The sequence below is a fragment of the Arvicola amphibius genome, chromosome 12, assembly GCF_903992535.2.
Source record: "Arvicola amphibius chromosome 12, mArvAmp1.2, whole genome shotgun sequence".
In the NCBI taxonomy this organism is placed as follows: Eukaryota; Metazoa; Chordata; class Mammalia; order Rodentia; family Cricetidae; genus Arvicola; species Arvicola amphibius.
In genome coordinates, this window is record NC_052058.2 from 31,246,627 (window position 1) to 31,260,137 (window position 13,511).

General features: G+C 46.7%; 1 protein-coding gene across 1 annotated transcript in view; it reads right to left on the reverse strand.

The window, feature by feature from the left end:
• The window catches only part of Galnt15 (polypeptide N-acetylgalactosaminyltransferase 15), a 42,974-nt gene that overhangs the window by 15,357 nt on the left and 14,106 nt on the right, over positions 1-13,511 (reverse strand). Inside the window, exons 4-8 of the mRNA XM_038349976.1 lie at positions 10,513-10,680; positions 7,277-7,394; positions 5,874-6,068; positions 3,064-3,195; positions 2,577-2,681 (exon numbers count right to left, since the gene is read on the reverse strand). Coding sequence (XP_038205904.1) covers positions 2,577-2,681; positions 3,064-3,195; positions 5,874-6,068; positions 7,277-7,394; positions 10,513-10,680 — 718 coding nt within the window. The remainder of the gene's footprint in view (positions 1-2,576; positions 2,682-3,063; positions 3,196-5,873; positions 6,069-7,276; positions 7,395-10,512; positions 10,681-13,511) is intronic.

Genomic DNA, 13,511 nt, shown 5'->3' on the forward strand with positions numbered 1-13,511 from the left:
CATGGTTCCCAGTGCCTCCAGGGTTTTATAGAGCTAGACTGTGTGAACCTTTACAGAGGGTCTTTAACTGTGAGGCTCCTGTGCTTACTAATTGGATGGCATGTTTTGGCAAATCCATCCATCTTCTGTTCATTATTGTCTGATATACCCTAAAATGATTTTTATGTTAACTGTGTACTCTGAGCCAGCACCCTGCACAGTCACATGAGCCCTGTGCTCAGAGAGTTTTCGTGCTCTTGGTTCAATCTATTCACTTTATACATTGCTGCCACTGTCTTGAAATTCTTAATAACTGTTGAATGAAAGACATCACATTTTCCATTTGCATTAGGCCCTGCTAATTTGCCAATTAAATATAGTGGTGTGCCCTACTTGAAAATTCCCAAACTGTAAAGTTAGCGTAAGTTTGAACCCTAAAGAAAGGGGGTAGGAAGGGAGGGGAGCAGAGAAAAATATACAGTTCAATAAAAACAATTAAAAAACATTTGAACCTTAAGCATATCCCACAAACTTGTAGGCAATTCTCAAGAGAGAGTAATTTTTTTTCCTACTCAAAATCCTATCTGTAGTGACAGGTGACTTCCTTGTTTCCTTGTGGTCACAGGGGAGATATTTTTAGTGCAGCTTTGCAGGGACAGGTTACCCTGTGATGGTCAAAGCTGGGTAATATGAAATCTCATTCCCAACTTCATCTCTAATGAGCTGAAGCTGGGCTCTTCTTGCTTCTCCCTCCTGAAGCCCCACTCCTGAGCTCCTGAGGTTGTTGGCCACAGACCCTGTCACCTCTCAAGGAAGCCCAGCATACACATTGAGTTTATTTTCAGTTGCCACTTGAGTTCTAGTTCCTGGATATTTGTTTCCATTTCTTTCTTGTGAGCTCAGTGACTGTATGGAAAGGGGCTTTCCTCCTCTTTTTCTAGACTTTTTCCCTGGGGTGAATCAGTTTACTGACTTTCCAATATTGCAGGCTCCAGAGACCTCACTAATAAAAAAATACACAGAATAAATATTCTCTCTGTTTAAAGGAAGCCTACAGCACATGAAGAAACCAAGAATCAGATGATAAGAAGCCTGCCAAGGTCTCCCAGCTAGCCAAAGGGAACTTGATTCAAACCTAGCTCCAAATGGCAGTAAAGCTTGGACAGTTATCACCCTGACACATGACTTCCTCACTTACTCTTCAGGTGCTCATTCTTGTGTTCAGTGTTATGGTTTAGACATGAAGTAGTCCCTGTAGGATCATGTTTCGCATGCCCCAATGCGTGACCCTGCTTTGACAGCTGTGGGGCCTCAGGAGGTGGGGCCTGACTGCTGGAAGCTGATCACTTGAGTGAAGCCTCTGAGGGTTTTATCCACCTAGCTCGCTTTCTCTGCTCCTTAGTCTGCACCATGTGAGCAAGCTACTAAATGTGTCATACTTCTGTCTCACAGACCAAGCCACTCCCACCACCAGGCCCTTCCCATAGTAAAGCTGAAATCCTCCTGAGACTGTGAGGTAATAAAACCACCACCAACAACAACAAAACAACAATAGCAGCAAAAGGAAACCCTTTCCTCCCACGCTTCTGTCAGGGGTTTAGGTTGTAGGGATGTGGAAGCTCACTAATATATCTGGTTTAAATGCCCACTGGTATTTTAGGAAAGAATGGTGAACTACATAGATAGAAGAGACCAAGTGAATCTTGAATCAACCCCTTCCCTGTGTACCCTCAGGCCCTGAGCCTATGCTCAGCACTCTAGGCTGCTCTGCAAGGCTGGACCAGCTTCCATAGAGATGTCCTAGGCTGCTCTGCAAGGCTGGACAAGCTTCCACAGAGATGTCCTAGGCTGCTCTACAAGGCTGGATCCCAAACTTCCTGTAAAGATGCTTTCCCCTTCTCCCCAGGCTCTCTAGGTCTCCCTTAACTGTTGTTTGTTTTTGTTAGGTAATTTTGATATGTGACAGCTCAATTCAAAGGGTCCCCCATCACAGTCTGAATCAGATAAGTAGCCAGTCTACATTGAGAAGTTATTGAAGTTGTAAAAAGAGGTGGACCCATGACCCCTCAGCCAAGATGGACAGCTTTCAGTTACCTTGCCCAGTTTTCCAATGATGAAAAACTGAAGCAAATAAAAGCATTCTACAGGTCACAGTGACCTTCCTAAGGGTCACAGTGACCTTCCTAAGGGTCACAGTGACCTTCCTAAGGGCCAAAGGGTCCGTGTGACCTTGACTCTTCTCCCAACTTCATTACTTCTTTTCTACTAAGATTCTTGGACCCTTCCTCAAGCCAGGAGGATCTGAGGTAGAAGTTTCTGGTGTTTCTATGACAGTTTCCTCATCTGCCAGATTCAAGGACTAGCTAAGCAGTCTCTTTGTTCCTTCTAAATGAGATGCTCTGTTCTTTGATGCTGGTCCAGCTCTAAGGTGAGGATGATGTGGGTGTACCTGTGACAAGTCATCACAGTGGGGAACCATGGCCTGTCAAGGGACCACATAGAGGAGCTACTTTGAAGGGAACTGAAGGGCCCTCTAGCAAACAGCACCCACTTGTCTTTCTTGACTGAAAATCGTCTTGAGGATTATCATCACCCACCTGTTGTTGCCGGTTGTTACTGCAAGGGGCTAATGTCATAGGGCAGCCTGGGATGCCCCCTTCTGCTTGGCAGTCTGCACAGAAGCCGAGTCCAGTGTTGTGGAGCTGAAAGTGGGAACCCACAAAGATGTGAATATGACCTCTACTCTAAGGAAGCCATGAAGCAGACTCTAATCCCCTGTCCTCTTTAGATCTCATCCTGATGTGCGTGGCTCTGACACGGTAAGCTGAGTCAAGGCCAAGTCACTCATCTTAAGACACAAACCTCCATAAGGAGTATGGCCACACTCATTTTGGTGAAGGGATCTGGCATGGGTTATAAGGGAACACAGCTGCTTTCCTCTGGCTGGCAGAGAGATGGGAACATGGAGTCCAAAGGCCTCTGAAGCCCTGCTGAGGTTGCCTGGTGTAAGGGATGAATGCTCATCTATTAGCAAGTGACCCTCTCTCTTTCTTTCTTTCCCTTCTCCCCTGAGTCATGCCTTGCCTTTCCAGAGAACCTGGGTCTGTGCTCAGATGGATACAGCTCAGGGTAGACATTGGCCAGAAACCAGTGGAATGTCCGACAACCCAACCTCCTTTGCAGCTTCTGGCGTTCCGTGCAGTCTGGCTTTGCAACCTGCAGGTGGAGAAGGACATGGGGAGCAAACCAGGAAAGCTTGTTCCCCACAAACCCAGACAGTATGAGAGGAATGGAAGTAGATGTGAAGAGACAGAAGGACTGGGACAGGATTGCAAATGGGAGGAAGACTCATATGTTGAGAGAGGTATAGAAGGTACAGAGTCAGGTATCATCTCTGGAGAGAGGCGTGGAACCAGCGAAATTGGAAGCAGTACTACCCGTTCTCACAGACCCCCAAATCTTCAGCCTACAAAGACCATGGTGTCTGTGCCTTAAGGTCTTTTTTCTGGAATGTGAAGAAATGATAGCCTCTGTACCTGGGTTGTAGCATGAGTTGGACCAGAGGTAGTGGAGATGAAATCAGCTGGGAAATTGCAAGGGTGGGGGCTGAGGAAAGGCAAATTGATTTTTCTTCTTCCCTGAGTTTTAATTTTCTCCATTGGTGAAACATTCATTTGAGCTACATTGGCCCCTCCCTTTATATATAACTGTAGGAAGATGGACACTAGCCTTCAACACTAGTTTACTGTTTTAGGCTGTGTTAGTAAGATATGAAGAAACCCATCTAGAAGGGTAGTATAAATTTCCTGGAACAGAGAGGATTTAAAGTGGTGATGAAATAATCAAACATGGAGAGATGGGGTGGGGAAGGAGGAAGGAGGGAATGGTAAAGGAGAAATAAAAAAGGGAGGAGGTGATTTCCATGTTTGTGTTCCCCCTTGGTGGTCTCTGGTTTTCAGTAAGACACAGAGGGCCAAAAAGGCTGTAAATATTTTACATGTTATATTGGGATAACCTCATCCAAAATGCTGTGCTCTGTTGAGCCTGTCTAGAGCCCAGGTACATCAGATGCCTGGTTAATTCTTTTTATGGGTTCTTTTATAAATTAAATCTGTATTGACGTTAAACAAATGTCCCCTGAAAACAAAGGAAAAAATACTAAGTTGTTATCCATTACATGAGAGTGGAAAAAACGATACTCAATACTAAAAAAATCCCAGAGATTAAAATTCACAGTGACTCTGGGATCTAAATAACTCTGTAGAAGAAGGGCACCTACTTCCCACTCTGTAGAAGGGTACCTACTTGATGTGGGAGAGTCTCCTGTTTGTGTTGATTTCATTCGTTAATAAAGAAACTGCCTTGGCCCATTTAATAGGCCAGCCCTTAGGTGGGTGGAGTAGACAGAATAGGAAGAAGGAAGTGAGGTAGATGCCTCGGGCAATCGCCATGCCTCTCCTCTCTGGGACAGATGCAATGAAGCCAGCCGCCAGGTCAGACATGCTGAATCTTTCCCGGTAAGACACCACTTTGTGGTGTTACACAGATTATTCGATATGGGTTAGTCAAGATGTGAGTAAGAGGCTGAAACTAATGGGCCAGGCAGTGTTTAAATGAATATAGTTTGTGTGTTGTTATTTCGGAGCATAAGCTAGCCAGGCAGCCCGGAGTAGCGGGGGAAGGGACGAAAAGCAGGCCTGCCCACAGCTCATCACTACACCTACTTCCCACACTGGAGAAGGCTACCTACTTCCCACTATCAACTGGGTAAAGTCTAAACTCTTTGCTCAGCCCTCAGAGGCTCAGGATCTTCCTCCCAACCTCCTCTGGTCTCTGAGTGATCCCACACAGCCATAGTTGAAGCATTCCCTTTCCTGAGGAGTTCTCCTGGGAAATCTAAACTGAGGATTAAGTGGAATCCTGGTGAGAACTGCCCTTTCATCTCTAATGCTTCTTCTCTATAAACCCAGCCAGAAGCTACAGTGGTGGGGATCCTCTTGTGTGAAAAGGGATCTGATGCTACTTTGGGTGACACTTGGAGTCACTCATGGTGATCCAGAGGGAACTCTTGCTACTTAGACCTTGGGATTGAATTGAAATGTGTGTGTCATCTCCCATTAAGGAGACAAACATTTATACATTCAGGGAGTTCTGAGAGATGTCTGGAGATTGGCCAGCTGTTGGAAGGGAGTCTATCTGGATAAACACAAACAAAATCCTGAGGACTTCAAGAACAGGGAGTACTGGGGCCCCTGCATAACTCACCCTTGTCTGACTTTCCATGCATGTGGTGGGCATGGGTGTGTCTCTCTGAGGACCCTGCTTTTGTCTATGCTATCCAACAGAGAGCTGATGAGGGACTTGCAGGAACCATTTCCCAACTATGCTGCTCCTTAGGGACCCGACCTGCAGTGCAGTAAATGTAATGGCAGCCTGTGGCTTGCAGAAGATATCATGTGTATGTCAACTCCACAGGAACTGACCAACCAATAACAAACTGGGGAACGTTAATTACCTGTTTAAAATTTCAACTTTTCTGTGACTTTTTTTGATAATTCCTATTTATTTTTATAATCAAATCTTTTCTTTGTCTTGGTTATTCCTTAGCTCTTGATTACTACTTAGGATGAAAGGAACCTCAGAGATGTGGTTCATCCATTATCTCCCTCTGGTTCACAGCATCCTATAGCAGTATGGAAATTCCGGGTCAAGGTCAACTGTGAGACTCCAGGGAGGTGATGGGAGGGACAGAGAACAGCCCCACTGGGTAGAAGGATCACTCTAGAGGGACAACTCAGAGAAGCTCAAGCTATAAATAAGAGAGGGACCTCCTTGGCTAACCCAAAGCTAGTGACCTTATGTTGGTCAAAGACCCCCTAACAGCTCCTCTTTACCTTGCTCAGGGAAAGGGCCTCTGGGATGTGCCTGTAGAAGGTTTCTTTGAAGGACCCCAGCCAGGTCTCAGCAATGCGGACCTTGTTCCTCAAGATGACCTCAGGGTCAGTCCTGGAGCTGACATCTTTGCTTTGATAGATGTGTCCCACTCGAGAGCACGGAAGGATTTCAACAGAGCCACCACAAAGCCAGGCCTGTCATAGAAGGAGAAGGTGATTGGCTCTCCTTTCTACCTCTCTGTGTGTGAGCAACTGACAGAAGACCAGGAAGTCTACGCCAGAATGACCAGTTCATATCCTTAGAGCATAGTTCCTCAATCCGACAGTGTGGGGAGCAGGGCAGTAAGGTGAGAGGAATAGAGGGCAGTTATCCTAGAATGGAATTGAGGGGTGATGGCTGACCCCTGTGCACCTGCCTGGACATGCCACCTGGAAACGTGCAGACCAGAGGATGCTTTCCCAGGGAAAACATGTCTGCAGTGGCCAGGGAATTTCTAAGAGCCAGTGATGTCTAGAGATGAAAGCACATCTTCCTTAGTCTTCTTCACTCCATCCAGAAGCTTCTCCCTGCCCCCCACTGCTCAATGGACAAGAATCTTTTATTCTATACTTGGTGACAGAAATTACAATTGAATAGTGCTGGGACAGGCTGTGGTTCAAGAACTAAAATCACACTAGGCATGGGGTTCACAAACACTATGCCCCAAGATACCTCAGAAGACTCAAAGAGCACCTCAGACATTTTTTATTTTTTACAGAAATAGGAAACTTGGACATTATGCAAACTACAATCTTGTAATTCGCACATCCACATTAGATTGGTCTGCCCATGTGAGATGATGGACATCTTTTTTGGATTAGGTTTGGGGCAGTGGGTATGACTCAAAGGCAAAAATAATGCTAGGAACAGTGTGGAACAGAAAGTATGGGTGGTGTCTGTCCACACAGTTCCCAGGATGGAGAGGACAGCTATGTCCAGCAGGTCCTAAGTCAAATGAATACCCATTGTTTGGATGGAACTATTCAATGCCAAGAGTGGTTTCACATTTGACTGGTGGGTACCATAAAAGATTCCCTAGATGCTAAGAGTGCCATGAGCAGAGAATGTACCAGAAGCTCTGGATTCTCTGCACTGAGATATGAATGGCTGATTGTGTACCTTCTCCTGATGAGGATTCTGAAAGTCAAGTTCACAGAGGAGAGTGAGAGCAAAGTCAAGGCAGGTCACAAGAGTCATGGCCTGGGAGGAAGCGGGAGGTTTGACACATCTTGTTGTAATGACTTTATATAATTTCCTCACAAGTTTATTCCCAACACCTGCCCTTTCTAATGTCTACCTCTGAGCTGACTGAATATATGGCTCCAGAGATACCACCCGCATCCACTGTTAACATAGAACCTACCTTGAAGGATATCTCAAGATTTTCCCCACCTTGAGGTGACATGAGAGGATCATAAGCTCCAGAGTTTTGGAAGTAGTGTCTGTCCACGGCCACCACCTCTCCGGATACCACAGGGCTCCTGCACAGAGAAGTCAGATAAGAAACTGCAGGACAACCCCAAGCATGGACACAGGGCCTAGGTGGGGCTTCCCAGAGCAGGTTCAGTGAATGAGACAGCTGACCCTGGGGCCCAGGAGAAGCTCAACATTTTGAATCACAAGACTGGAGCAGAGCAACAATGTTTGAAATCCAAGAACTAGAGAGATGGCTCAATGGTTACGAGTGTTCGCTGCTCTTCCAGAGGACCCAAGTTTGGTCTAGCAGCCATGTCAGACTGGTCACAACTGCCAATGACTCTAGCTGCCTACGGCACCTGCACACACAGCATGTTATCACACAGACATGTGAATAAAAATAAGACGGAAGATTAAGGACCACTAGACTTGCCTGGGTCTTTGTAGCTTGTCCTTAGGCCTTTTATTATAGAAAGGAGTAGTGATTGCACTTGAGTCCCCCCCACCCAGAGAGGTGTCTGAGGAGAAGATTCTAGCTAAAATAAGACACCTCAAGGGAGGCAGTTGCCAGGCCCAAACCAAAGGAACAGCCAGGCTCTCTGTGGCTTGAATCTGAAAAGTCTCCCATGGTCTCATGTTTTGAACACTCTGTCCCCAGACTGCAGCACTAACCAGAGAGGCTTGGAGCCCTTAGGAAGTGGGACCTCGCTGGGAAAAGGTTACTAGCAGTGGGCCTTTGAAGGTGAGACTCATCCCTGGCTCTGGTCTAGTTTCCCATCTGACCAGGGCAAACAGGCCACCACCACCACAGGCACATGGAGAATTGACTGAGCCCCTCCTGCTGTCAAGCTGTCTTGCCATGATAGATGAGACCTCTGACACCATGAACCTTTCCTACCTTAAGTTGCTTCTGACAGGTGTTTCCTCAAATAGAGGGAAAGGTCATGCACACAGGCTCTTCCTGCTTCTCTTCTCTCCCCCCCCTCCACTTCTTCTGTTTTCTTTTTTCATCTATTCCCTCCCCACCTTTAAGATGAATCTAACAGGAGTTCTGTAGATGGGTTTCCACCATCACTGGGTGAAATAAAATGACTTATACATACAGAGAATGGGAAACTCTGGGCAAGGGAATGGATGGGAATAACAGTCCTCAAAATTTCGTTAAACAAACCAGGTATGGTGGTGCACATCTTTAATCCCAGCACTTGGTTAGAAGAGGCAGGAGGACCTCTGCGAGTTTGAGGCCAGACTGGCTGGGCAGATGTGGTGAGTTATAGAATAGCCAAGGCTACACAGTGAGACACTGTCTCAAAAATAAAACAAAACAACAACAACAAAACAAACAAAACAGTTCACAGCTACAGCTTGTGGGGATTGAAAACAGACGTTGCATGCAGTGCCAGGCACCATCCTTGCCATATTTTAAATACAAAGCTGTACCATTCTGTGGTGTGGGAGGTCCTTCTGTATATGTGTTGCTTTTATTGGTTAATGAATAAAGAAACTGCTTTGGCCTGTGATAGAACAGAGTAGAGATAGGCAGGAAAACTAAACTGAATGCTGGGAGAAAGAAGGCAGAGTCAGAGACAAGCCATGTAGTCCGGCCGGAGACAGATGCCAGACTGAACCTTGCCAGTAAGCCACACCCACGTGGCGATACCCAGATTAATGAAGATGGGTTAGTTTAGGGTGTAAGAACTAGCCATTAAGAACCTAGAGCTAATAGGCTAAGCAATGATTTAATTAATACAGTTTCTGTGTGGTTAATTTGGTTCTTTCTGAGTTCACTATTCCTCTCTTAAGTTTGTGGTGCTGTGGTGTGGGAGTTCCTTCTGTTTGTGTGTTGCTTTTATTGAATAATGAATAAAGAAACTACCTTGGCCTATTTGATAGGGTGGAACTTAGGTAGGTGGAGAAGACAGAACTGAATTCTGGGAGAAAGAAAGCAGAGAGAGAGAACCACCATGGAGCCACCAGAATCAGACATGCTGAATCTTTCCTGGTAAGCCACAACCTCGTGATGATATACAGATTAATAGAAATGGGTTAAATCAAGATGTGAGAGTCAGCCAATAAGAGGCTAGAGATAATGGGCCAGGCAGTGATTTAATTAATATAATTTCTGTGTGGTTATTTCTGGTGTAAGCTAGCCGGGCAGCCGGGACAAACAAAGAGCCACCCTCCTCGTGCAACATTGCTGTTGTTTTTCTCTGTTTCTGTTTGTTTCTCTGACTTTGTTTTGGTTTTGGAGACAAGGTCTTACTGGGCAGCATAGGCTGGCATCAAACTCACAATCTTCCCTTGGGATATCGGTTGTGACCACCAACCCCTGGCTCCTAGTGTGAGTTTTAATTCAGAATTTTTGGATTTTAGAAAGGAGCGTACGTGACACACTGCCTTTCAGCTTTGGTCGCTGCACTTTGTGCCGCACACTGACATTTCTTCAGTCAGGGTGCCACTGCTCTCAGCGTGGGCTCCACCACACCTGCTGCCCAGTGCATTATGACAACATGTTTGGTTTTCAGAGGGCATGGAATTTGTGGTTATCAGTTGTAGACCGCAGATGTGTACCAGTCAACCAGTTTAGCACATCAGGGAAATAGGTGGTCTTAAGAGCCTGGATGTCCGCTCTCATAATGTTGGGAATTTAATCTGTATGTGCCTTGGGCACAGTGGAGTAGAGACAGCCAGCCTGGCTGAGTCATTCCAGAGCTCATGACCCACAGAGTTTGGGAGCTTGAAGAATAGCTGTAGTCTTACACACTAAATTTGAAGTGGTTTGCTATCTGGTAGAAAATATCTTTTAAAAGAAATACTTAAATAAGATAATTGTTCAGAAATCGAAACAGGACACAGGAGTAGCAACTTTCAAGGCTGGATCTATTTTCTTCCTTTTCACTGAGCAGGGACTTGAGACCAAGGTATTTGCTGTGTTATCTGGGGCCAAGGTCAGTCATCTTCCTCCTCATCCTCACCTTGGGCATCCACCGAAGCTTCTGGAAGGGTTTCACTGGACTCCACTGGTATCACAATGGTAGCAGCATTGCAGCTGGCTGACTGCTTTTACACATCGGCTTGTTTGCTTTGCATACCCATCCCATGTGCTAGGCACTGTCATCAGGAAATGGGGACTCAGGTGAAATGGCTCACTGTCCAGGTGTGGAGATCAGGGAAGGGCCTCACCTGATAGGGCTGATGGGGGATGGGAGGGCCTTCTGCTCCTGTTCCCCCAGGGGCTCCCATCGGAAATCCAGCTTCCAGTCCATCACCCCTCGCTGCAGCTGCTTGGCTGCAGCGTACTGAAACGTCTTCCAATCAATCCCGTCTATGACTGGAGACACCACTCGGCTCCTGGAAAGAACGGAGGATAAACAATGATGCAGGCGACTCACCAGCTGGGGACAGGATCAAGATCTGTGTGATGTGTGACCCAGGGCAGCAGCCACAGGCCATTTGCACCTGTCAGCCTTGAAGCTGGGCTTTGTCCCAGCTAAGAATCCCAATTTAGAAGAGTTAATAGGAAAAAAGGATGTAAAAGCTTTCAATAATTTTATATCGATTCCACACTGATATTGCATTTTAAATATGCTATGTTTACATTATTAAAATTATTTTCAGCTGTTTTTACCTTATAAAAAGACTGTTGTCATTAAACATGTGACCCATGTTGTATCTCGTCTGTATGGCACTGTGCTGTATCTGAAGGACTTGATGTACCTCCGACAGGACCCTGGGCAGTGGGTGAGTGGGAAACAACCTGACACAATGCAGTCATTTAGCTCTTCCTAGAAGCCTCCCTTTTCCCTTAGAAACCCCCTTATGTAGAGGTGTGATTCTCCGCCTTGCTTGGTTAGGCGTTAGAGCTGGCAGACAGAACACGGAAGCTGGAAGCTGGATATGGCAGATAGCCTTGGCCTTCCACATCGCAACTTTATAAGGAAGCTGCCATTGGTCAGCAACCCCAGACCACCCCAAACCAGTTGTTTTGGTGTAGGGTTGCTTTGTACAGCTATTGGGATTGTGTACCTACCACTCAGACCCAGAAAGCACCTCAAATGTTGTACATATTATAAAATTACATATTTTATTTTTACAATTCCCTTAAATAAAATAAGAGGCTGAAATGTCTCCTTCCAGAACTGGAGAGATGGCTCAGCTAGGAAGAGCGCTTGCGCCTCTTTCAAAGAATCCAGGTTCAGTTCCCAACACCCACGTCAGGAGCTCACAAGGCCCTTAACTTCATTCAGCTCCAGAGAAACTGACATCCACTTCTGGTCTCTGTGATCACAGCACACTTGTGCTACACATAAATACACATACATGCACATATATACAGATACATGAATAAAAAATAAATAAGCCTTTAACAGTAAGAAAGAAAACTGTCTTGTTACAATATAATCAGTGTATTCTGGCAAATGTTTGAGGAGAGAAAAGGATAGTGAGGAATAAACAATTCGGACAAAGTTGCCCCTTGGCTAGGGCCAGAGCTTGTTCACTGTCAGGATCAGGGAACCAGGGCTGGTAATGGACTCCAGAGTCTTTGACCAGGCTGTAGAGGAAGCTATGACTCTGCAAAGCAGCTGCCTGGCTGCCACACTGTCTGCTCTATACCCCTTCTGCTCCTGGGTAATGAGAGCTCCTAGAGACTTTTCCTCCTTTGGAGACACTGCGTCCTCATCTGTTGAGAGAAAGTCTCCTGACACAGGCTGGAGAGGCAGCAGCCCCGCCCCCTTCTCTCTCAAAGCACAGTAACAGCTCTGGCATGCAGGCCAGAGACGTTTCGCTTTCACTAAGGTATGCTGTGTTGTGCTGTGGTTTGCTGTGGTATACTGTGCTGTGCTGTGCTGGGGTGTGCTGTGGTGTGCTGTGCTGTGCTGTGCTGGGGTGTGCTGGGGTGTGCTGGGGTGTGCTGGGGTGTGCTGGGGTGTGGTGTGCTCTGTTGTGCTGTGCTATGGTGTGCTGTGCTGTGCTGTGGTGTGCTGTGCTGTGCTGTGTTGTGCTGTGCTGTGCTGTGTTGTGCTGTGCTGTGGTGTGCTATGGTGTGCTGTGCTCTGCTGTGCTGTGTTGTGCTGTGCTGTGCTGTGTGCTGTGGTGTGCTGTGCTGTGCTGTGCTTTGAGCATATGTCAGGCAGCTCAGAAGAGCTGGTGGGCCTAGTCCTTGAAGAAACTGCACAGACTAGGAAAGGGGATCCTAGACTTGCCCAATGTTCAGTGTGCCACTGTGTGGAGTCCAGAGAGGATACTCAGATTGCAGAGGTGGCTTTCTTTCAGTCTCTCAGTGAGCTGGAGAAGGTGGTCCTGAGAAAAGAGAGTGGACCAGGAGCCAGGAAGAGGCTGTGAGGGGACAGGAAGATGGTGGAGTCCCAGAGAGCAGTGAGGAGAAGACCATATCCAACACCCAAGACCAGAGGTTCCAGGGGCGGGCCAGAGAAGTAACAGGATGGTCAGAAGAGAGGCTCCTGTGTGTAACAGCCAATGCCCTGCTGCATACACCTGCCTCTGCCTACAATGAGGACTATGGGGCTCTGAGGGGGCACGCATGTGGAAGTTGACAGGAAGAAGATCCGTGTTTAGCATCCCAGCACCAGGGAAAGGGCAAGCAAGCCATTTCTCTTTGAACAGCCTCAGTGGTTCTTAAAGAGAGCTCATACTCAGTACCAGACAGCCCGACAAGACACCCGTCCTTCACACCCTTCCCACATGGTTTCACATCTCTGAGTCTTAGTTTCCCTCCTCACAAAACAAAAGCATGAGCACCTGCCCGAGCCACTCCACGGGTCAGGGGTGGGAGTCGCTGAAAAGCGGGACATGAGGCAACAACATTACTTAGTTCCCAAACAGATTTTCAACATGAGATCATGAGGCAGGCAGGGCAAGATGATCTCCAAGGTGCTCCTGAGTCACCCATCTGTGACAGTAGGGTAGGATTGTTCACAGGGAATGGTCCGGAAATCTGATCAGCAAGGGCTCTAGAATTTTGAGGGAGGTGGTACTTGGAATAGAATCAAAGAGGCCTCCTTTTAGGCTTGGTGAACTTTCTTGTACTCAGTCTGTTGCTAAAACTTAGTACACAATTCCTTTACTTAGTGGGCCATGGGCCAAGAACAAGAAGAGATGTCCATCATGGAATTGGGACAAATGGTTCTGTCTTGGCTTAGAAATTTTTCTCTACTGTGTGA